Here is a 24,076-nt window from a genome sequence, read left to right as displayed (position 1 = left end):
TCCACAGAGTGGGGGCCATCACAGAGTAGGCCCTCTCCCTCATCCTCACCAGCCTAGCTGTCCTGGCTGATGGGACAGAGAGAAGACCATCGGAGGCTGATCTTGTTAAGCGGCCTGTCTGGTGTTGCTGGAGGCGCTCCTTAAGATGGGCTGGGCCGGAACCATATAGGGTTTTAAAGGTCAAAACCAACATCTTGAATTTGGCCCAGAAAACAACTGGAGCTACTTCATGAACCATGATGGGAACAGGGAGGAGTACCAGTGTGGAAGGGTTTTTGGACTTCCCTTTACCATGCTGCTTTTAAGCCAAGATGCCTCCTCATCCCACCAAAAATGTTTCCTTTGAGCTATGAAAGGGGATTAGATATGTAGTGTAACAAAGTAATGGTCCTAGGGAGAATTAATTAATTGTTTATAGGAAATAATGTATGGGAAAAATATCCATTTATGGCACAGTTGCAGAAACTCAGGCCTGGGGGCCAAATCCAGCCCCAGGCCTGAGATTCCAAATTTTCTCATATTATGGTGAGATTCCAAATTTCCCATAACATGAATCTTCTTGTATAATGTATAAGACAAAAGTAGGTATTGGGTTGGATCCAGACTGAGATAGTTGCACTTAGGTGCCATTGAAAGCAGTGTGAACAGTTTGTCATTACTAGCTCAAGTCCCATTTATTTCAATGGGACTTAATTGCAGTTAACTTGGCTTTGACCCAATATGTTAAAAACAAAACCAAATTGTCTCTTTATTGTCACTGGATGGGCACGAGAGAAAGGTGGAGTAAAAGCTGCCTGCCTCTTTATGGCTTGCTCAATGCAAAGGTTTTCTCTTTTGAAAAATAATTGCTGACTAGGAGGCTAGCATGATGGTTCATTAGGTTTCGATGGTTTTGGAATGATGAGATTATCCACATGTTATTTGAAAAGGGACACGAGCAGAGCATATGTCTCCCTTAACTTACTTGGGCTCCTTCCTTTATCAATAGGAAAAGAAAGTCCTCCAGTAAGTGATGTTCTAGATGATTCTGATGAGCCCATGCCTGTACCAGAAGATCTCTCAACCAGCACTGGAGGACAGCAGAATTCTAGGAACGAGAGAGTTTTGGGTAAGAGTACTGATGGTTCTGTTACTGCCATACCCAAGGTGCTTCTAAGATTCTTGAAAGTCTGAGATCTGCCCTCACTTCTGACAGGCATTTTTATTTTGTTGCTTTTCTGTCTTAAACATAACAGGCCTTTTCCAGTTTTAAATAAAGGCCCAGCCTGTTACCTAGCTTTAATGTATAAGATTCCATCAAAAACTTCCCCCTTCTCATTATGCACCAAAATGCTTTCAGGATAGAGAAGTAAGTGAATGAAGCACATGGTTATGGGGAAAAGGAGTGGGAGGTAGTATGCGGCAACCATTCCCCCTTTTCTGTTCAAATTCTCAGAGCTACCTTGGGATATCCTGAGGGTCCTTTCAGATAGAGGGCTCCTGGCACTATGAATCACAGTGCCTTGCACAACTATTCTGTCTTTCCCTCCTTGATATTTTGTGGAGAGAAAAAGACAGAAGAAGTGATGGGAAAACATGGGAGAGTTACAACTGGAAAACAGTGTTGTCTGGAACACCCATGCAATTCTGTGAATGAGACAGATTTATTCCACAATAAAAGCCTTGCCTGGTAGCACCCTTTGAAAATCTAATATTTCTACGGACGGACGGATGGTCGGTCAGTCGGTCAGTCTCTGGAATAACTGCAGTACCACTATCATTATCCAAATATCAATTTTCTATCATTCCCAGCCATCTAAATAATTGATGTTCATCTGGTGGTTTGCAACTCACAATTGGAGGAAAAGAGGGAGGAAGGAGGGGAGATGGTGAAAAATGTAAAATGCAGCTCATATTAGAGGTTGGTTTCAACAATGGATGGATGAATCTTGGGTCTGAAAAGGCAGAAGGATCTAAATTCAAACTGTTGCTTGCTCTCTGTACATGTATCTACAAAAAATGAGGCCTTCTCTATAGCCAAATTAGTGATGATTATCAAGAGGTTTGTGAAGTTTTTCCAGCCATTTGGATTTAAAACACAGGATGTGATCCAGGCAAAGTCCCATAGATTTGCCATTGCTGAGGGTTACAAATTTGCTTGACTCTCTCCTGCTGAAGTCAATGGACCTTAAAAATGCTTAACTTTGGCTGGATCATGTGCACAATAACAGTCCTGAAACTTTGCAAGGGGCATCTGTAATATGTGTCTATTCTCTATATATCTGATTGTCACCTTCTTTTTTTGTAATGCAAAAAATGGGGTTTCTATGTTAAAAAAAAAAAAAGCTATAGGAGTCTAATTCTCTAAAGATTTGTTGTTTGGTTGGTGAGCTCTTTGGCCATGCAGATACAGATTTTAACACTCTAACACTTGTTAGAGTAAGTGCCCTTTATTGAGTCAATGGAACTCCCTCCTATATCCCCTAATGTTCCAGTTCTGCCATTGTCCTGTGTATGATTTTCCTGGCTGAGTTTGGCTGTTGAGTGGCTCATTCAGAAAGGAGAAGTAACAGAGTAAATGTGATACTCTTTGTATAATTTGACCATTTTCATTCTCCATCATTGGCCATCTGTTGATTACCCAGCATTTGATGACTGTCAGGCAGCTGGAGGTATGAATGGGCTCCATTGAAAAACAATTTGTGTCTGAGGTGATATGAAAGCTCTGTCTGTGGCACTTAATCTGTGATGGCTCAGTCACACATGCAAGTCACTGCTCCAGATGAACATACATGTGTGAACAACCCATCACTGGAATCCGGCCTATAGAAATGCAGACTTGTTCCATCAGGCAAAGTTTCTAAAATGCAGTCACACAAATGCTCAACCACCACAGCTTTGGAACCACATTGGGAGAGGGTTTCCTGTTTTACTCTGTCTGTGTTTGTTTCTACTAATCGACTACTGTGGTCCCTTCCCACTCTGTGTTTCTATTGATTCTAAGATAAGTAACAATACAGATAAGGCAAGAGTTTCTTATCATGGCAGCTGCAGCACAGCCATGAGGAAACATTTTTACATGGCAGATGGATGATGCGTCACTATATGGTGGTGTGTATTTTTAATCAACAGAGCCATAGTTTCTTCCTTTCCCTCTTTATTGTCGCAGGCACCAGCAAACTAGCTGACTGGCGAGAAATAAACTTGTGTAATGCAGGGTCAGCAAACTCTTTTTTTAATCATGGGGGGCATTCTGTTTTTTAGAACGCTAGTCTGGGGTCCGAACAATCGTATCCCATCAGGTTCTATAAATAAAGGTGGCATCACCAGCTGTAAGGATTTGACCTTGGATGGTATGAGGTCACTGGTGGGGTGAGTCTGCCTGCTTCAGGCAGCAGGTTTGAGGGTATCGTTCAAAGGCAGCCAATTACCCCCAGTAGCGGAGGCAGTATGCCCCTGTATACCGATTTCTGGGGAACATGAGTGGGAGGGTGGCATTGCACTTGTGCCCTACCTGTAGGTTTCCCACAGGCAGCTGGTTAGCCATTGTACGAACAAAATGCTGGACTAGGTAAGCCTTTGGTCTGATTCAGCATGACTCTTCTTACTTTCTTAATTGGTTTGTTCAGACTTCCCCAGTGTTGTGCCCTCCAGATGTTTTGGACTACAACTCCTATCGGCCAGCTTGGCCAATGGTCAGGAGAGCTGTAGTTCGAAACATCTGGAGGGCACCTGATTGGTAAAGGCTGGGTTAGTTTTTAACCACTACAAAGGGTGACATTTAGTTTTTCTGCCTCAGGCACCAAAACAACTTGTGCCATCTCTGATTATTGATTGGGAGGGGGCAGCCAAATACTTCCTGAAAGATCCTCCAAGAGACAGATCAGTCATAGTTCCTTGTCTTTCCAAAATGCTTATGACATAGAAATATAACAAAATGTATATGAAATATACATGCAACCTCGTATGGTTTTCTTAACAAAAGTAAACTATGAGCAATGTTTTGAACCACACCTTGAATAAAATTTGGAAGTGTCAGCAGGAGCTACCAGATACAGTTGCTTCAGGGGCTGGATTTGGCTGATGGGCTGCAATGCATTGCAATTCCTGCTGCAATGCATTGTTGCAGCAAGTTTTTTGTTTTTTTAATTAACTGGAGGAGGTGTGGATTATAGTAATCAGCAAAGGATGTCTAGGGGGAAATATTAAGTAGATTTGTTTTCTATGATCGCAAAGAAATCGTTAAATAGTTAAAAGATTAAAAAAAAGAAGTTCTGTGCACATAACACGGGGCAATCAGAGCAACAACCTGAGGTGCATTTCATGTAGGAGGCATCTGTCAGTCAATGGCTACTAGTCATAATGGCTGTATGCAGTCCCCAGGTTCACAGACAGTATGCCACAAAATCCCAGCTGCAGGAGAGCAACTGTGAGGTTATTGCCTTTATGTCTTGTTTCTGGGCTTCCCATAGGCATCAGGTTGACCATTATGAGAAACAGAATGCTGGACCAGATGGCTGGTCTGGTCCAGCAGGGCTCTTCTTATGTTCTCAAGAGCTGAAAGGTGTAAACAAGTATCTTGTGGAGGCCACACAAAATTTCTCCCCTGGGGGCTGCCTATCCACAGCAACTTGCCGAACAAAGAATCTTCCTGGCACCACACCATTATTGGATCCAGGACACAATTGCAATCCTAAAATCCCATCCTGTGGAATAGACTCACTAGTATCTGTGTGATTACTCCAGTTCAAGGATTCTAGCTTGCAGTATCCAAAGGGGTAGGCGTGTTAGTCTGTTGTAACAAAAATAAAGAGCCTTGTGGCACCTTAAAAACTACCATATTTATTCTGGGATAAGCTTTTGTGGACTATATATAGTCCACTGAAAACAGAAATAGAGGGAGTGATCTGGTCAAGGCTTAGGACTTCTAGGTCCAACTGATTTTCCATGGGAGAGAGCTAAACGCTTAGTTCTCCCAATGAAATCAATGGGATTTAAAAGGTGCTTGATTTTGGCTGGATTGTGCCCAGATTTCTTAAAAATGAGGAGATTCAGATAATGGCAGGGTGGGGGCGGGGCTGCCTTTTCCAGGAACTGTTCTTGGGGTCGTTGTTGTGTTCCTACAATACTGGGCATCTTCACATGGAGCTTTTATCCTGCTATTGAGATTGCTCATTCACGGAAGTTTGCGGGTCCTTTAGATGACGTCTTCAACCTCCAGGGCATCTCCTGTACTAAATGACCTTTGTTCCATTTTTTAAAAGATCAGAGATAATGAGTTAACAAATTACTGCGCTTGAGTTGCACTTGAATTCCCTCCTGCAAAGAGGAAAACTCACAATAAGAGGAGCTAGACCAATGAAACATATGGAAGACTAAGATAAGGGGGGAAGGGGGGGGGAAGCATGTGTAAAGGGAGTACATCATGATCCTGCATTTAAAACAGAAGCAGAAAGCCCATTTTAAATGCAGGATTTTAGACTGGTGTAGAGATGATCATTGGGAATGTGGTAAGCTACCATGAGTGCACCATAGGATTGACATGATGGTTAAATGGAACCTCCATTTTGTTGGAAACAACAGATCAGCTCCATTAACCTTGGTCTGATGCACAAGGCAATTCTTACATTCTTATCTCCATTTCGTTCTCTGTCATGTTCTGGAATATGGGCCAAGAGAAATCCCTTAAAGCCGGGACCATTTTGAATATGTATAGGAAAGAATAAAGGACAGTTGTCTGGAAAGAAAAGGCGCAAAAAAGGCAGGGGTGTCAAAGGAGAACAATGAGGAAGTGTCCTGCCCCAGGTTGAGAAATGCAGTCCCCTTATTTGGGACAGGATGCTGTTGCTCTAGCAACTGTCTTAACAAAAGTAGTGAATATCCAGAACTATTTACTGGCTTGAAGAGCTATGGAGTTGGGTTCTTACAGCTTCCCTGTATGGTCCCCAAAACCTTGTGGCGGAGCCCTCCTAGCTCTGAACCACTTCAAACTGCAGGTGGGAGTGGCATTGCATGCCACGTCAAACGCTCCCTTATAGCCTAGCTTTCTCTCTGATGTGATAGTTTTCTACATAGTGGGAATTTTTCTTGTGGGATATATGTGAACTCCCATGATGCAGAATACTTGTATATTCTGAAATGGATGTGGTTTCTCTCAACACACAAACCTATCTTAAGTTTTTGAGTGCTCTTTGCTCTAACTATGCTCATGAAGAAAGGAAGGAAGGAAGGAAGAAGGAAGAAGGAAGGAAGAAGGAAGGAAGGGGAAACAAACACTTGAGAATGAAATGGGTGTTGGGATGCTTGTATTTCTTCCAAATTGCAAGGTTATGGGAGAATTTATGCTGCCAACTAAGTACTGCATGAGTGATGAGCCCCACTCAATTTGAAAAACAGAATTATCCCACAGATATACAGCACCATCAGTGCACACGGCACTTTACACCATATGCAAAGAAGGCAGCTCCCTGCCCCAAAGTCCTTACAATCTCAGTGTTAATAGTGGGGAAAATAGCAAAGGAAGGAGGAATGAGAGAGGCAAAGATAAGTCAGCAAATGCAATTAACATGTACATGGTCTCATTGAGTTCCTGGGCTTGCTCCCAGGAAAGTGGGTATAGAATTGCAGCCTTTATTGTTTGGTTCTGCAAAATACAGTGATACTAAAAAAAGAAAGAAAGAAAGAAAGAAAGAAAGAAAGAAAGAAAGAAAGAAAGAAAGAAATCTCCCCCCCCCCCCTGTATATGTTAAATGTGTGGAACTGATGCCCATTCTGGATTACAGAGTAACACTGCAGGCAAAGGCTTGCTGATTTCCATTGATCTTGAGGAAAGGAACAAACATTTGGACCTTATGTGCTGGGGAAAGGAAAACAGCAGAGCCCTGGCTAAACTGGAGATATGAGTGTGTGCTTAGCTGTGTGGCTTTTTTCAGTTCTGATTGTGAGCCTCCTGATCTTATCTGCAGTGGGAGGAAGTCAGCTTTATCTGAGAAGCACATCTCTCCCATTTCTGATGAAGTCCTGCTTTAGCTGGGGAGTTGACATTATCTAGCGGGATCTTTGGCTCAGCAGCAGCCAGGCTCAGCTCAGGCAGGTAAGCTCATCCCCCCCCCCCGGGGGGGGGGGCTCCTCTGGACTGAAGATCCAGCAACACATTTAACCTCCATATCTTTTAAGGATCTACGTAACACTCCTGATCCTCTTCCTTCCCTGTGTAAGGAAGACTGGATAAGCCAAGTCCAAGGGCTTCTTCACACAGAGCTTTTACCCTGCTATTGAGATTCGTTACTCGGGGAAGTTTGCAGGTCCTTTAGATGACGCTGTTAACCTCCGGGGTGTCTCCCACACTAAATGACCTTTATTTCATTTTTTAAAAGATCAGAGATAGTGAGCTATCAAATTATCCCTCTTGAGTTCCCTGTGTGAAAAAGGAAAAGCTGCAATAAGAGGAGCTGGCCCAATGAAACATATGGAAGACTTAGATAAGGGGGGAAAAGAGGGAGAAAAGGAAGGGGAAGGAAGCACATGTAAAGGGAGCCCATCGTGATCCTCCATTTAAAACAGAAGCAGAAAGCCCTGTTTTAAATGCAGGATTTTAGTCTGGTGTACAGATGCTCCAAGTCTTTAGTTCTCTTTGACATGTGCTGGTTCTTAAAAAGAGTTCATACCACTGTTTTCCAGGGTACATCCCCAGGAAAAGCCGCTGTCATTCACATCAGATTGCAAATTGATGGTTAGTGCTCCACTTCCAAGTTTGTTAGTTCAAAAGTGAGTCCTTTAAAAAGGTGCATTACTTTCGCATAAAAAAAAAGAGTGTGGCTTTCCTGCAAAATTTCCCACAAATCATTGCACACAGGTCCACTGGAACTGTTGCTGAAATTTTGCTTTTTTTTTAAATTAAAAAACTTCCCAAACACACAATTTCAAGAGAGAGAACTCAGCATGAACAGAAACACACAAAGTTTATTTCAGGACAAAATGGGACAAAGCAGGTGAAATACGTCAATAAGAGAAGTTACGTTGGAAGAATGCTGGTGATGAAAGCAACTATTACCTCAGTAGCTCTGGTCATACAGTGAAGCCCACCCAGTCCTTCACACCACATACTTACATGTGCATATGCCCACACACACACACACACACACACACACACACACAGTCTGCCATGATAAAATACAAGTAATGTCGTGAAATGGGGTGGAGTACGTGTGCTTTGAGTGAGTTGGACACATTTTTCAATTGGTGTTGCAACTGATTCAAGATGAAATATTCATTCTCTCTTACTTCATCACTTAAAAGCATCCTGTATTTGCAACATCACCATATTGTATGGATGTGAACTTCCTGCATGTCTGTGTCTTCATTTTGACAGAAGGCAGTGAATCTTGGGGGAAAAAATAAGAAAATTGAGCTTTAGTATGAATTCTGTTATCCAGAAGGAACTTGCATGTGACTGGGAGTTTTAGTAGGTTCTTCCAAACCAGATGTGATGCAAGAGGTCCTTTAATAGGATCTCCTGCATTTAAAAAAAATCCAAAGCAACCGGGGGGGGGTGAATTTGGATCAGGACCACAGGGCTGCAGGAGGGGGTTTACGCCTTTCCCCCTCTGCTGTTTTCCAGACTGAGATCCTTGAACCCATCCCAAAGCTGCTGTTTGCTTTAACGGAAGAAATGATGCCTCTGTTTTCTCCTAGATTTCATAGGGCATTGCATCAGTAGGTGCTTGCAAAAATGCTGCCACCCAAAAGGTTGTGTCACTGTCAGTTTTGTTCCAGCCTAATGCAAACGTACTCCAGAAAATAACAACACTTTACCCACTAGGGTACCTGAAGTGCCAAGGCACAGGGTAGGGGTTCGTGGCTGCTGATCTTTCTCCTCTCCAAGGCTATCCCCTTCCCCTGCTGCAGCAGAGTGAGCAAAATCTATCCTTCTTTCAGCCCACCTCAGCAGATTGCTGTTGCTCCACACTCCCTGGAGATTCTGCTCATGCCATCACTGTGGGGAAGCTGCAGGAATGATCTGAGAAGGCTTGGGGCTCTTAAGGACACAGGAAGAGCCCTGCTGGATCAAACCAACGTCCATCTAGTCCAGCATTCTGTTCACACAGTGGCCAACCAGCTGCCTTTGAGAAGCCAACACATCGGACATGACTGCAATAGCACCCTCCTGCCCATGTTCCCCAGCAGCTGGTATAGAGAGTCATACTGCCTCTTAAACTGGAGGTAGCATATAGCTGTCAAGACTGGTAGATACTGCTAGCCTTATCCTCCCTGAATTTATCCAATCCCCTTTTAAAACCATCCTGATTGGTGGCTCTCACTACATCTTGTGGTAGCAAATTCTATGGTTTAATTATGTGCTGCGTGAAGAAGTACTTCCTTTTATCTGTCCTGAACCTCCCACCAATCAGCTTAATGGGATGACCCTGAGTTCTAGTATTATGAGAGAGGGAGAAAAATGTCTCCCTGTCCACTTTCTCCACACCATGCCTAATTTTGTCTCTTGTCCATTATATGTATAGATTAGGGGAGGACAACATCATTACCCTCCCAAAACCCACTGGGAGGCACACCCCTCTCTCTCCACCAGTAAAATTGCTTCAATGATGGCAACCCCCCCCCCCATGATTTTGAACAGAAACAAGGCATGAGGGGAAGCGTGTGCCTTGTTTACAAGCAGAATTGGGCTCCTGGGACACCCCGGGAAGCGCAATTCTGCTTCCAAACAAGTTCATGATTCCTGCACATCTTAAGTTTCTTTCAAAATCATGGGGTGGGGGCGGTTTGCCACAGCTGCCATGTCTGAAAAGTCAGCAGGGGCAGGGAGCAGCAACAATGGCCATGGTGGGTCGGTGGTGGGGGAATGCATGCAGGCCACAAAGGTACAGATGAAACTGAGCAAGAAAAACGGGGAAAATAGGTCTAGTCTATATTTCAGTGGACTCCCTTGACCATTCCTCGTATTTGATTTCCCTATTCTATCATCAGTATTTGTCTCTGGCCTGAGGCATTTTTCATACCACATTTTGTTTCTACCACTTCCGTCCTAAACCTTTCTGCCCAAGGGTGCTTCCAGACAGAGGGCTCCTAGCACTGCAACTCGTAAGGCACTGTGCAACTATTCCATCTTTTCCTCCTCCATGGATTTTCTGTGGTAAGGAAAAAGACGGAAGAAGCAGTGGGAAAACACGGGAGAGTTATGAGTGGAAGACAATGACATCTAGAGCACCTATAAAATTCCATGAATGAGGCAGAGTGATGGTGTGATAAAAGCCTCATCTGGAAGCACTGCAGTTAGCTGTTAGAAAGCAACAGAAGTAATGGGAGGGACAGGGTTTTCCTTAAGAAACTTGACTCTCCCATTGCATTAAGGCAGGAGTAGGCAACCTGGTACCCTCCAGATGCTTTGCCCTACAACTCCCATCAGCCACAGCCATCATTGTGAGAATTGTAGTCCAACATGTCTGAAGGATAGCATGTTGCTTACCCCTGCACTACACAAAGGTGCTGATCATCACAGTGTAGTCAGGCATATTTATTTATTCTTTGCAATCCTTTATTATTTATTCTTTGCCATCCTGGGGGTTTCTTCTGCCTGTTGGCCTGCACAGCAGCCTAGAAATTAAATTAAGAAATGTTAATTCATGAGAAGATTTTGTTGGCTTTGTAGGCCATCGTACATAGAAAGGATGGAATAACAATGATAATGTGGTATTATCTGTGCCTGCAACACATTTTCTTAATTTTATCTCAATGTTGCTAGTATATCCACGTGAAATTGGTATCCTGTGATGGGCTTTATGTTAATGCTAAATGGAATTTCTTATACTTCTAGCATAATTGGTTGAGGGGGGAAAGTCGTCTGTTGTTTATTCTTTAATGGAATCCAAGGAGGTCTTGTACGTTTAATGATCATCGGAATGACTGCAGTAAGAATTGTTCATATGATATGATTTACCTTGACAGCAAAGGCAATTAAATTAATTAATTAATTGAACTTGCAGGCTGCTTTCCTGTAAAAACAATACCCAAAGCAGATAAATATGTTCAAAGGGACTTACTCCCAGGTAAGTGTTTCTAGGATTGCACCCAGGCTGTCCCCTGAATGTGTTGGTATAAATCAGCTTTCCCCAATCTGGTGCCCCCCCCCAAGATGTTTTAGACTACAGTTCCCATCATTCCTGACCATTGGCCATGCTGGCTGGGGCAGATAGGAGTTGAAGTCTAAAACATCTGGAGAACACCAGGTTGGGGAAGGCTAGTATAAACCCTTTAAAAAAATCCAAACTGAATTGAACCAACTATACATTTACCGTGCAAACCACTGGGAAGCTGTTCTGCCCAAGCCCTATTGAAATGAATTAGTATTGAAGACAAACACATCTATATTTGGTTTACTGTAGGTCCCATTCACTTCAGTGGGGGTTGTATTTGTGCAGGAAAATGTCCTTGTGAATTGTGCCATTAGTCATTACCAGCTGTTTGTACTAAGCATGTGCAGACAGTCTTAGCAGTGGATGTGGGATCCTGCATTAAATATCCCCCAAATTCAGTGATTAGAATAAATTATGTAAATAGCACTCAAATTTAGAACACACCATTCTTGTTGGACTTTTTTTTTGCAGCAGCAGCATTCAGAGTTTTGTGTTTATTATCATGCATTAGAGAAGAAAGATTGGGACAAATAATATTATAGCGGGTGGGTTAGGAAAAACTATGTAGGGGCAAAAGAACAATGAGACTCAGATGGATCCAAGAAACTGTGCTCAGGAAAGTACTTCTAGCTCTAGACTGATGGTAGCGTAATTTAGCTGTAATCCTATACACACTTACCTGAGAGTAAGCCCCATTGAACTCAGTGAGACTTACTTCTGAGTAGACATGTATATATGTATGTATTTCTATACTGCCCAATAGCTGAAGCTCTAGAGTTGTGCTATTACATACCTGTTTTTAGAATGCAGTCCTATCTATGCATGTCTGCTCAGAAGTAAGTCCCACTGAGATCACTGAAACCAGGTAAGTGAACCTTGGATTGCAGTCTTAGTTAGTCAGGGTAGAATGCATTTCTTTATTTACAAGATTTATATACTACACTACATCCGACTGAACAACAACAACAACAACAGCTACATCCAATAAAATATAAAAACAATGATCAATAAAAAGGAGGAGGAGGAGGATGATAGGAATACAGAATTAAAACTGTTAAAATCAGATTAAGAAGTTCTCCTGGGCAAGCCCTTGTTGAAATGAATGGGAACTATGCAAAAGCACAGAAGTCTATTGTCTTCTGTGTGTTTCCTCAGCAGCCATGGCAGCTAAGAATTTTGCTCCTGCTGAAAGTGAAAAGCTCAGGTCTTCAGAATTCACTGGCAATTAAAAGATTCCATGTTAGAAGAACCCATATTTGCAGGCTCTCTCTGCAGCCTTGCAGACTGCTAACCATGCAAACATAGAAGTGCATTAAAAAGGTAAAGGTGTCCCCAGCCAGTCGTGTCCGACTCTAGGGTGCGGTGCTCATCTCCATTTCTAAGCCGAAGAGCCAGCGCTGTCCAAAGACGCTTCCGTGGTCATGTGGCCGGCATGACTGAACACCGAGGTGCACGGAACGCTGCTACCTTTCCCGCCGAAGCAGTACCTATTTATCTACTTGCAATTTCTTGCTTTCGAACTGCTAGGTTGGCAGAAGCTGGGACTGAAGACGGGAGCTCACTCCGTCACGCGGCACTCGGGTCTCGAACTGCTGTCCTGCTGACCTTCCGGTCTGCAGTTCAGCGTCTTAACCACTAAGCCACCGCGGCCCTGCATAATTTTGTTTTTAACAACCTGGGAATGTATGGGAATCATCCAACAATGCTGAATCTGGGAACAAAGTCATCTGCTTAACAAATGTTTGGTCTGCAGGTATTTCCCTAATGTACAAGTAGCAAAGAAGGTCTTGCTTAGCTAAGGATACATTGTGTGGCCTCCAGAAGAGTGGGCAGTCCCTCAGCATTAATATCAGTAGGAGGAGATTTTTCCAGCTTTGTGACATGTGTCTTCTCCCAAATGTTCCAGAGAAGCTGTTCTTGTCCTGTTTCCTTAGCCATGACAATGGAAAGAAGCAGAATCTTCAAACCAATTCCATCTTTCTTCTGCAGATTGGTGGCACCATAGGTTGGATCCAGAATTAGTCATACTTAGCGTAGACCCATTGAAATCAATGAGACTTAAGTTAGTCATAGCTTACTTCAGCCCCATTGATTTCAATGGGTCTACTCTAAGTACGACTAAATCTGGATCAACCCAGTATACATGTACCATCTACAACTATCCCTTTCTCTTTATGTAACATTTCAGTTATTTAATCCAATGTCAACAACAACTGCCTGCTCACTAACGCTCGAAGATGCGTACTCACATAAGCTTACCGTATAAACCATAGAACAGAGAAGAACCAACAAATCCCATTAACTAAGGATCACACATGCAAGCTTTGTATACCACGGTTGTGCCTTTGGCATGTTTAGATGCACGTCGAGTGTTGTTGCACGCATTTCAGAACCAAATATAAGATACCCAAAGTAGTAAGTCAAGCAAGCGAGTGGTAGCAATGATGAAAAACAGGAGGAAGAGCAATAGGAGCTGGTGACAATGGCAGTGGGAAGACAGACTCACTGAAGGAGCAGGCTCACTGGGGTGCCTTGCCCAAGGGCCCTCAAGAAGCCAACACTGTTTCAACAAATGGAATAACGGCTTGTTGTCCTGTTTTGCTTTTAATAGTGTTATCAGCCTCCCCCTCCAGTTGTGTCGGACTACAAATCCCACAATTCCCCAGCCAGCATTGCCAATGGTCATGCTGGCTGAGGATAATGGGAATTGTAGTAATACACCTGGAGGGTGCCGGGTTGAGGAGGGCTACTAATTATAGCCAAAGTGCTGGTGACATATAGCTGTACGCTAAATGTAACCCTTTACTAGGGTGACTTTATAGGATTTGATTGCTGGTCATTTAGTGGGACCAGCCTCCCACAGCCCAATCAACCGACGTAGTCAAGACCACAAAGCAGGTGCACTATAGTGAAAGGTACCTGCAAAACAAAGAGCTTCAGATGACGTAGGCCCTGTAGTCCTAGAAAACCCCATTCTTCCTGTGTGAAGACTGGTGTTGGCTATGTGAAATTCATTCTTCCTCCTCTTTTTTTTTTTTACCTTTGCAATATTTAGATTGTCAGATACGTGCGCATTTCCTGAGAACAGAAAGATCCAGTCATTTGGGGCTGTGGCTTTGCTTGGGTTGTGTTTTTCATGTTGAGACAGGGGCAAAGAGATCAGCAGATAGGTTTGGAGAGAGTTCTAGCAAATAGCACACTGAACACAGCAGCAGCAGCAACAGTTGCACAAGTCGTGCAGGAAAGTTTGCCACAGTGCACTGCGCCAGCACTACAGAGACCCTGCACACTTTTTTCTAACGACATCAGTAGCAAATGAAATCTGTCTCCCTTTTTTCTGCCTCATTTCTCCGAAGCACCACTTCCTGATATATGGAGCCTTAGGTCAGTGGATTTCAAACTTCCTACTCTCAAGGGACCTTTCATGTTATGTGCCTGTTCGTTCACTTATCCAGCTGAGTGTCTTGTTTACAAAAGAAAAAGGGTGTGTGGAAGCCCTCATGTTAGATATGGAGAGTAGGTTTTTCAATAGCTATGATCGCTAAATGAAACCTCACACAACGTGCTACCAAATGTGGATGATGGAGGGAGTAGGACATGCTCACTTCTCAGCACGCAAGGAGGATCAACAGCCAGGAGAGTGTATGAGCTGACTTGTTGATTTCTGTGCTGAAGAATCCTTGTTTTGCAGAGGATTCTGAGGCATGCTCTAGCCCACTTCCTTTTTGCAAGCACATACTGGTCTGGCCTGTTGCAAACTGGCCAGGAGGAATGGGAGTGGGGGCACCTGGTGTGACCCAACAGCCAATGGAGGCAGGCACCGAGGATGCTGGACTAAATCTTCACAACCTTGATTTTGGATGACTGAAAATAGTTGAAATTGTTGAAAAAAGAAATGGATGCCAATTTTGTTTGTAAACCTTGGAACAATTTACATGTGGCATGGTTTGACTCATTTCCACAAAGCAGGGGTGAGCAATTTGGGGCCCTCCAGATGTTTTGGCCTACAGCTCCCATTAGCCCTAGCCAACATAGCCAATGGTGAGGGATGATGGAATTTGTAGGCCAAAATATCTGGAGGGCCACAGGTTTTCCATCCCTGCCACAAAGCATCATGCATCCCACCTTTTCCACCCTTCATTGGTTAAAGTGAGTCACTGATGAACGCTTCTCTGAGCCCACTCTAGATTTCAGATATCAGTGCTGGAAAGGTCTCTGCTTGAGACTGTGGAGAGTGGCTCCTAGTCAGAGGAGAGAATACTAGACTCAGTGAAGCAATGACTTGACTTAGTGTAAAGCAGCTTCATGGCTTCATTTTAATCCTTAAGCAGTGGAGGCTGGCGGCTCTGATGTCAGTGGGGCGGTGAATCTGTTCCAGGTTTCAGTCAGGACTCTAAAGGAGCTATCCAAGGTGCTCCACAAAAAAAGCTCTGTTTAAAAACACTGATCCCTTAGTGTTGGCCATGTAACTTAAAGGGGGGGGGGGGACATCTATCAGGCACTTCTAAAAAACCCTCTATAACAGATGTCCAAAGGATTGTCAAATCACTCTGAGGAAGGAAGCTGCTACCCATGGTTATTTCAGGGGATACAGCTGGGAGTGGTGGAGGAAGCTGCTAGCCAACTGAGGAAACATGTCTGGAGCCTGAACCAGATGTTCCATAGTCTTGTAATATATACAGGCTAGGTCAGCCTTCCCCAATCTGGCACCCTCCAGATGTGTTGGACTACAACTCCCATCATTCTCTGCCAGCATTTCAAATGGTGAGTAATGATGGGAGTTTATGTCCAAAACATCTGGAAGGCACCAGGTTGGGGAAGGCTTGGCTACATGATGTGAACCTATGAACTGCCTGGTATCCAGGCTTTAGTGGAAAACTTCTTTGAGAAAGTGCCCTCATAATCCTTGTCACGGTGGAGCTCTACAACTAAGAAACAAAGCTGTTCTGAGGTCCCCAGGCACAACTACACGTCTGTTCACATATGCATATACCCAGAGCCGGCCCTACCACTAGGTAGAGTGAGGCAATCACTTCAGGCGGCAGATGCTGAGGGCAGCGGTGGCAGCCTCCTGAGCTTCCCGGCTACCCCCCCATTTGAGAACAGAGCTGTGTATGCCACAATCTGTCCTGTACCCCCCCCAAACTAGCCTGAGATGTGGTAGAGGACACTGTCCCATTGCCAGTTCTAAATTAAGGTTCAACTGCTTTTGTATGTGGAATGGGGATGGGGTGCCATTTTGTCCTTCACCTCAGGCAGCCAAGTGCCCTGCATGTACCTCACCTAACTCAAGTACTCAACACAAGGATGACAGCTGACTGTGTGGACTGACTCTGCTGAAAAGGACTCAGGATTAACGTTCATTCTGCAGTAATTAACCCATGATAATTGCACAGATTCTACAGGCAATAAGTGATGGAATCATGGGTGTAAACTAGTCCTAAGGCAAATAGGATTTGGTAAACAGAACTCACTCTTTTTCCCAGTATGGGCTAGATTGATCAATTGGCGGGGGGGGGGGCAGGAATTAGGTGCCGTTCTTTAAGTTCTTCCACCCATGAAACAAACAATAAAAGCAAACCGTGTATAATCTGCTGTTTGACACATTTTGTTGTGGAACGTGTGAAACCCATAAAGCCCTGAGCATTGACATGGAGAGTCTCTGACCTTTCCTAATTTCTCATCCTTTGGCACATCATGAGGGCTAGAAACAAGTCTGAGGTGCTAAAAGGACAGAGGAGGGGCTGCTCCTCTATGGTGTCTTCCCCTTCCCCCTCTTTTAATGCTAACCACTTTGAAAGAAAATGTATGGTCCTCTTAGCATTCATTCTTTATGATAGGTAGAATTAAGCATGGAGAGTTGGGAGGAGAACAGAGGCGGCTGCTTTCTAAATGTACAAGTAACCTGTAAGAGTAGAGGACAACTGCAGATCCTTGGTGCCCCTTACGCTAAGGCTCCTATCTGTGTTTCACTTGCTCTGCTATTTCAGGTGACTGTATGCCAACCTTATTTTAGTGAGTCAGGGCCTTCCTCGACATCAGGGGTTGGCAACCTGTGGCCATCTAAATGTTTTGGCCTACAACTCCCATCATGCCTCACCATTGGCTATGCTGGCTAGGGAGCTGATGGGAGTTGTAGGCCAAAACATCTGGAGGGCCCCAAATTGCTCACCCCTGCTCTACATGATGCCTCCACTTCCCTTTAACTCAGGTGGCTAGGCACCACTATATTGAAAACCTGAAGGCTATTGCATGGATCGTCTCGTTCAGCCAGCTACCTTGCATCAGTTCAACTCCATCTAAATTAATTAATGTTCCCAAAATGCACTCAGAACTCCTGTTGTCTCCTAGCTATCCATATAACGACATAGAACATTAACGAGAAACACTCATGCTATCAAAGAATCATTCCCCTGAAGTCCTTTCTCAACGTTTTGACATTCTTAACAAGGAAGAACCCTACTGAGATTTCTTTTAGTGAGATTTCTTTATTTCATTAACAGACATTCCTATTAAAGTTGATAGAAACACCTTTAGAGCTTTCTTAAAAGTATCATTTAGGGCTAGATCTAAACTATTGATTTTGTTTTCTTCTGTTAAAGCAGCCTTCCCCAAACTGGTGACCTCCAGATGCGTTGGACTACAGCACCCAGCATATTTTAATACACTGGGAGTTGTAGTCCAACACATCTGGAGAGCACCAGGTTGGGAAGTCTGCATTAAAGCATGTCAAAATGAACTGGCGTTTCAGATCTGTGTCCAAAGGAGAGCTTTATTCCAGTTGACTCCCTATCTCTGCTTGGGGGGTGGGGAGAGAAGAGGAAATGCTTAACAAGAATCTAACCCTTCCTGTTGCATGGAAGTTTCACTCTGAATGAACAGGATGCAGAATGTCACAATCTCTTTGGAAAGACCTTCTCCATTATCTGCCTCCATGCGTTGGTAGGTCTAATGCAGGACAGCCACTTATTGTCATCCTCTCCACATGTGCATTGACATGTTGTGTTTTGCAAGTAGCAAAGCAATCATCTGTCACATGCTGCATTTTGTAAATAACTCCACAATTGACTGCAGTAACACAACTGATAGGAACAGCATTAATAACATTGCTCGACAGCTGGGTTTTGAGTCCGTCATTCCAGAAGCATGAGTTTTGCTGTGCTTTTGTCTAATCTTTATGTTCATTTGTGAGTAACAGGCAGTAGTCATTCTCTTCTGCATAGCCACCTGTGGCAAAAAGATTGCATTGCCTAATGTGAATGGAAAATTTAGGGAGCTCCATCGTTTTCATTCTTTTCCTTTTCTTCTTCTCCTAGCTTGTTCAGCAATTGCTGTTGTCCATTCGATAGTCATTCATTTGCCTGGGCTAGCACCTTCTCATTTTGCAATGTTTTTTAAACTGTGTGCCTGAGAGCCCCAAAGGAGTTTGTTGGAGAACTATCAGGGTTTCCTCAACAGTAATGGCAGACAGGTTTCCCACAAAGGCAACTATCTTATCCTCTGTTTCTAATCTTCCCCTGCAATACAGACAGGGGAGTATAAGGCACACTGTAAGTTCATGTGGGGTAACAGCCAGGCTCAATGAGCCTGGACAGGAACTTATATGAATGGAGAGTGTGCTTTAGTACAGGGGTAAGTCGAAGGTAGAACTCTAGATAATTTTGGACTTCAACTCCCAGAAGCCCCTGCCAGCATGGCCAATGGTCAGGAATGCTGGGAATTGAAGTCCAAAACATTTGGAGATCTAGTTTCTGCCCACCCTTGCCTTACAAGACCCTGGGAAGTGCTGGGGTTGTACAGCAGATGTTCAGAGGTTGTTTGACCGACAAATTGGAAATGGAACAGTTCCCTGAGGGCAGAAACTTTGAAAACAGCTGAGTTATGTTGTAAACAAAGGGGGACTGGTGTTTTGCGTATTGCTACACAGGGCTTTTGTACTTTGTAAGACAGAGGAAGGCAACCTGGTGACCTTCAAATGTTTTGAACTGCGGCCCCAGTTGGCATGGCCAATTGTCAGGGATTCTGGGAATGTTTGTAAGACATTAGTCATTGGACTGCAGCATGGAAAGCTGATTCAAGGCAGAGCAGGCTCTCTTTTCTGCTGGCTTTGTTGTTGTTTGGCTCCTCAGCTAAGCCACCAAGTGCAATTCCTGGCCTGGGCTTCCCTTTCTGTCACTTCTCCATAACTCTTAGAATTTCAGTTGGGCTCTCAGCTGCCTGCTGCTTCCTCTTTTTCCTGCATTCCTATATTTCATTATTTGCAGCTTCTTCCTCTTCAGCCACTTTTACAACAACATAAGGAGGATGTGGAAACCCAGTTACATTATGAGCAGCAACCAAGTCAGAAACTCTGAAAGAAGCTGCTGTTGAGTTTCACCTCTTGGACTGTGGAGACAGGTTGCTCTGAGCATGTGTGAATGCATTGCTGCATAGCGGAAGAGCACAACCAGAAAGAAGTTCCATGGATGTCCCTTGACATAAATGGGAGATGAAAAAGACTGCATCTCCATTCATGTCAACGGGTCTTGTGCAAAAAGATTTTACTCAAAGAACCAGAGTACAAGAAGCCCATTAAAATAGTTCCACCACAAATATAGAAGAAGGGAACTGAAGCTTTGCCTTGTATTCCCCAACCCTGTCAGAGGACAAAAGAGATTCTCAGGACCTGTCTCTCTAAGTCACCCAGTAGAGTTACCCACCTGGGTGTTTTCATTTTCACTTCATTCTTTCTCCCATGCACAATACTTCAGCCAGCAGAAGTTAAAGGAATGGACAAATGAAGGCCCATGAAGATGATCTCCAGTAGATCCCAAAGACCAGCCTTCTCATTGTGGGGCATTTCCAGTGGGCCTGCAGGACTGGCCCAAGAAATGTTGGTGCCTGAGGTCCTTGGCCATGATTAGACCCACTGGCTGGAAGGATTCTAGCCTGTTCCTTGAAATAAGGGCCTTCTCAGACAGAAGAATGCACTTCTCTAGGGCCCTCCCAGCCAGCGGGCACATGGGAAAGCACCCAGCCTGCTACTTCTCATGAGAAGCTAAGGGTGCTTACTCATGAGTAATAACTTCGCTGCCATTTGTGGAGGCAAAGTGGTCATCTGCAAAGAACAGCAGAAGAACATTCTGGTCAGAGGAGGGAGAGCATCCGTTTCTTTCTCCCAGCACAGAACTCCATGGCGCAAACAACGCACCCTGAGATCAGTTACAGTCTTGTGCACAAGCAGATGAGGAAGAAAAGACTGGGGGGGGGGGGAACCAACTGCGGGAAACGGAGACCAGGCATCAAATGCCCAGAACCACTATGTTGGTGGATGGAGCTAGAGAGGAACAGTAGATGGAGGTTTCCTGTTAGACCAGACAGGGGGAAGCTGTGATATGCTGCCTCAGCTATACTATCCCAGTTCCCTAGGGAACTCAAAAGTTCTTCACCTTTTACTTCAGAGCAGCTCTTCTGGCTCACATAGCTTCACTACCCAGCCCGCCCTTCTAGAATCTAGATTTTCAGCATTAATTTATAGTGGAGTTAAACAGGATCTAAAACACAAGTTTTATCAGCGGCCAACAGTTGTCTACATGCCTTCTGTAACATTTTGTTTATTTAATTCATTCATTTATATTCTGCCTTTCCACTAAAAATAGAGCTTAAGATGGCTAACAGTAATACTGTAAGCTGCCCCACTGGCATTTACCAGTTGGGCGGTATACAAATCGAATGAATGAATGAATGAATAAATAAAAATAGGTAAAATACAGAATTATAATTAAAACAGAAAAACAAATCTATTAAAATACATCAGCAAAAAGAAATAAACAGTACTTACCAGATAACCTACTTTAGCAAAACCTACTTTAGCAAACAAGTCAGCTTAAAAGCAAAAAAGCCTTTCTGGATAAGAATGACTTTTCCTACCAGCAGAAAGCCAACAGAGATGAAGCTAGCCATGTCTCCCTTGTCAGGGAGCTCCAGAATCTGGGAATGTCCACCAAGAAGGCCCTCTCTCATGTGCCTGCCAAATGTGCCTCTGATGGTGGCAGGACAGAGAGAAGGTTTTTGTGAACCGCCCAGAGAGCTTCGGCTATTGGGCGGTATAGAAATGAAATAAATAAATAAATAAATAAAATAAAATAAAGGGCTTCTCCCAAGGAACTGAAAAGCCAGGCAGGCTCCAACTGTGAACCTGAATCTTCAATGGGAACGTTACCCCACCCAATATAGGTTGAATCCTTATTCCCTGACCTGCCTTTTGACAGACCAGGAGCACCTCCGTCTTGTCTAGATTAAATGTATTTGCCCTCATTCTCTCCACTGCTGACATCAGACACTGATTTAGGACCTGAACAGCTTCCTTGGATGGAAAGGAGAGAGTTGGGTGTAACCCCCAAACTCCAGACAACCTCTCCCAGCAGTTTTATGTGTAGGTTAAATAGAATGGAGGCCAAAAAGGAAACCTGATAAAATGGTGCCTCCAAGTCCCATCCCAGACAGGTGGTCCAGAAGGATACCATGGCTGATGGTATCAAAAGCCACCAAGATGTCCAGCAGAACCAACAGAGACACACTCCCCCTGTCCAGTTCTTAGCATAGATTATCCACCAAGGTGACTAAGAGAACAATCCTGTGTCCCCTAGCAGCGTCTGACAGAGATAGGGGTTTTCTGTATCCCAGCTCCGAGCTTATAGACAGTGCTATGAGCTCGCAGCCAGGAAACCGTGCTCCCCACCCCCTCCCTCTCATAGCTGGGGTGGAGAGAACCACGGTGGCTGCCCCTCCATGCCTATCTGTGCTCGTAACATGGAGCATGGTCAGGGCAAAAACGGGGTGTTCCCGGGGGAGGGGAAGGGATTGCAGAAGCTGTTCCAGACAGCTTCCTATGCGGTCCCCAGCCCCGTTCCTGCCCCTTCCCTGGAGTCGCGCTTAGACACCTAAAATGGGGCATCTAAGACAAACTCCAGGGCAGCCAGAGCACGGAGGGAAGCCTCTCCTCCATGCTTCAGCCACCCTGCATTGGATATGCAGTCACCTCCAACTTCAGAGGAAGTCAGAGGCGGCCATCTATCTCAACAGGATTGAGACTGCGCCCTAAAGCAGTCTGTCCTATAACCAGGCCTGAAGCCAGATTGAAATTGATCTAGATAATCCATCTCATCCAGAAATCCCTGGAGCTGAAAAGCCACCACACACTCCAGCACTTTGCCCAAGAATGGAATATTGGAGACTGACCAGAAATAATCCAATACAGTGGGGTTCAGGAAGGTTTTTTAAACCAAAGGTCTCATCATCGCCTCTTTTAAGCATGATGGAGTTACACCCTGTTCTAAGGAGCCTTTCACCAGTACCCCTTATCCACTCAGCCAGTCCCCACCCCAACCCCGGATGCTTTTATAAGCCAGGAAAGGCAAGGGACAAGCCCACATGTGGTCACCTTCACCTCTCCAAGGATCCTGTCCATATCCACAGGCTGTACGAATGGAAAAAGTATTCATTATAACTGGACAAGCAAGGAAAATAATACAATACACAGCTGAACAAAATGCAGATGGGTCAGATGTTAATTATCCATGGGAAATATCAGGCAACATTCTTACAATATTGTAAAAATAGATACCAAAACATTCAACTCCGGTAAGGATTCACCCCAGAGGGGTCTTTACTATAGCACAGCTTTTATCTACTGTGCACCTTCCTCAAGCAAAGCATGGGTGATGGGACCATGGGAGAAGCAGGGTGGGGGCTTGCACATGATGATCGTCTGGCCCCATTGAAAATTATGGAAGCATCTATTCATGTAGGCAGGGATGCTGATAGAATAAGGTCAGGATGATTACAGTCAATATGTTGCAGAATTTGACTCTATTTTCACGAATGTCTTAGCAGTGGTTTAAGCTTCTTGCTAAAATTGCAATTTTTAAAAATCCACATTTATTTATTTATTTATTTATTTATTTATTTATTTATTTTATTGCATTTATATCCCGCCTTTTTTCCTCTTGCAAGGAACCCAAGGCGGCTTACATTCTCCTCCTCTGCTCCATTTTATCCTCACAACAACAACCCTGTGAGGTAGGCTGGGCTGACAGTCTGTGACTGGCCCAAAGTCACCCAGTGAGCTTCCATGGCTGAGTGGGGACTAGAACCCGGATCTCTCAGCTCCCAGTCCAGCCCTCTAGCCACTACACCACGCTGGCTCTCTGTTCTTCATCTGTGCATCTAGTTGTGAATCCCTTTGTTTTGTACGTTTCATTTTAATGTGACTGTCCCAATGATAAGATCATATCTACACTACAGACAAAAGTTTATTCTCCTTATCTAGACAACTCCAGAAATAGGGTGCAGGGATGACGGATCACTAACAGAGAATTCTTAGCACCCTCACCGAACGACCATAGCTTAGAGTCTTTGTCTTTGGGGGACGGCATGACAGATACACTGGACTAAAACAGGGAGAGTTTATATATGGAATTAACAGCTTTAGAACTGCAGCCTGAGCCCATTGGCACAATTCACCAGGAAGGTCTCCTCCCCGGGTGCCATTGAACTGACTGGGAACACCACAGGAGCCTCTTGTACATCTCCCATTCATTTAAATGAGGCTTGTACAGGAGATCCTCTTGTTGGGCTGTGACCATATCTGGTTGTTTGCATTTTTATTTTTGCACACAATTTAAAATTCTTACTCTAGAGAGTAAGCTGCTGGAGGATTTGGATCACAGTTATAGTTCTAGCCCAAATAGAGACAGCCAAACTAAAATAAAAGGTCACGGCATTTCTGCCTGCGGTTTGTCTTGGGTGTTTTCAATTCAGGTTTGAAAGTACGCACAGACAAACCACGAACCTCTGGAGATGGGTGGAGCTCATTTCCCTGGTTGTTTAGCAGGAGATAGCTTATCTGTGGGAGGCCACTTTGCAGAAATCATTAATATTTACTTGGAAGTCCAACTCCAAAG

The 24,076-nt window shown here is 44.2% G+C and overlaps 1 protein-coding gene across 9 annotated transcripts in view; it reads left to right on the top strand.

Moving 5' to 3' along the window:
• The window catches only part of IKZF1 (IKAROS family zinc finger 1), a 105,338-nt gene that overhangs the window by 35,022 nt on the left and 46,240 nt on the right, over window positions 1-24,076 (top strand). For all 9 annotated transcript variants that reach the window (XM_084857694.1, XM_084857693.1, XM_084857696.1 and 6 more), the window contains exon 3: window positions 989-1,108. In XM_084857694.1, the coding sequence (XP_084713820.1) occupies window positions 989-1,108 (120 nt within the window). The remainder of the gene's footprint in view (window positions 1-988; window positions 1,109-24,076) is intronic.

The sequence above is a fragment of the Heloderma suspectum genome, chromosome 5, assembly GCF_057233095.1.
Source record: "Heloderma suspectum isolate Gila_16-S chromosome 5, 16-S_ref, whole genome shotgun sequence".
Lineage (NCBI taxonomy): Eukaryota > Metazoa > Chordata > Lepidosauria > Squamata > Helodermatidae > Heloderma > Heloderma suspectum.
The sequence above is the reverse complement of the archived record's forward strand: the minus strand, read 5'-3'. Positions and strand labels throughout refer to the sequence as shown.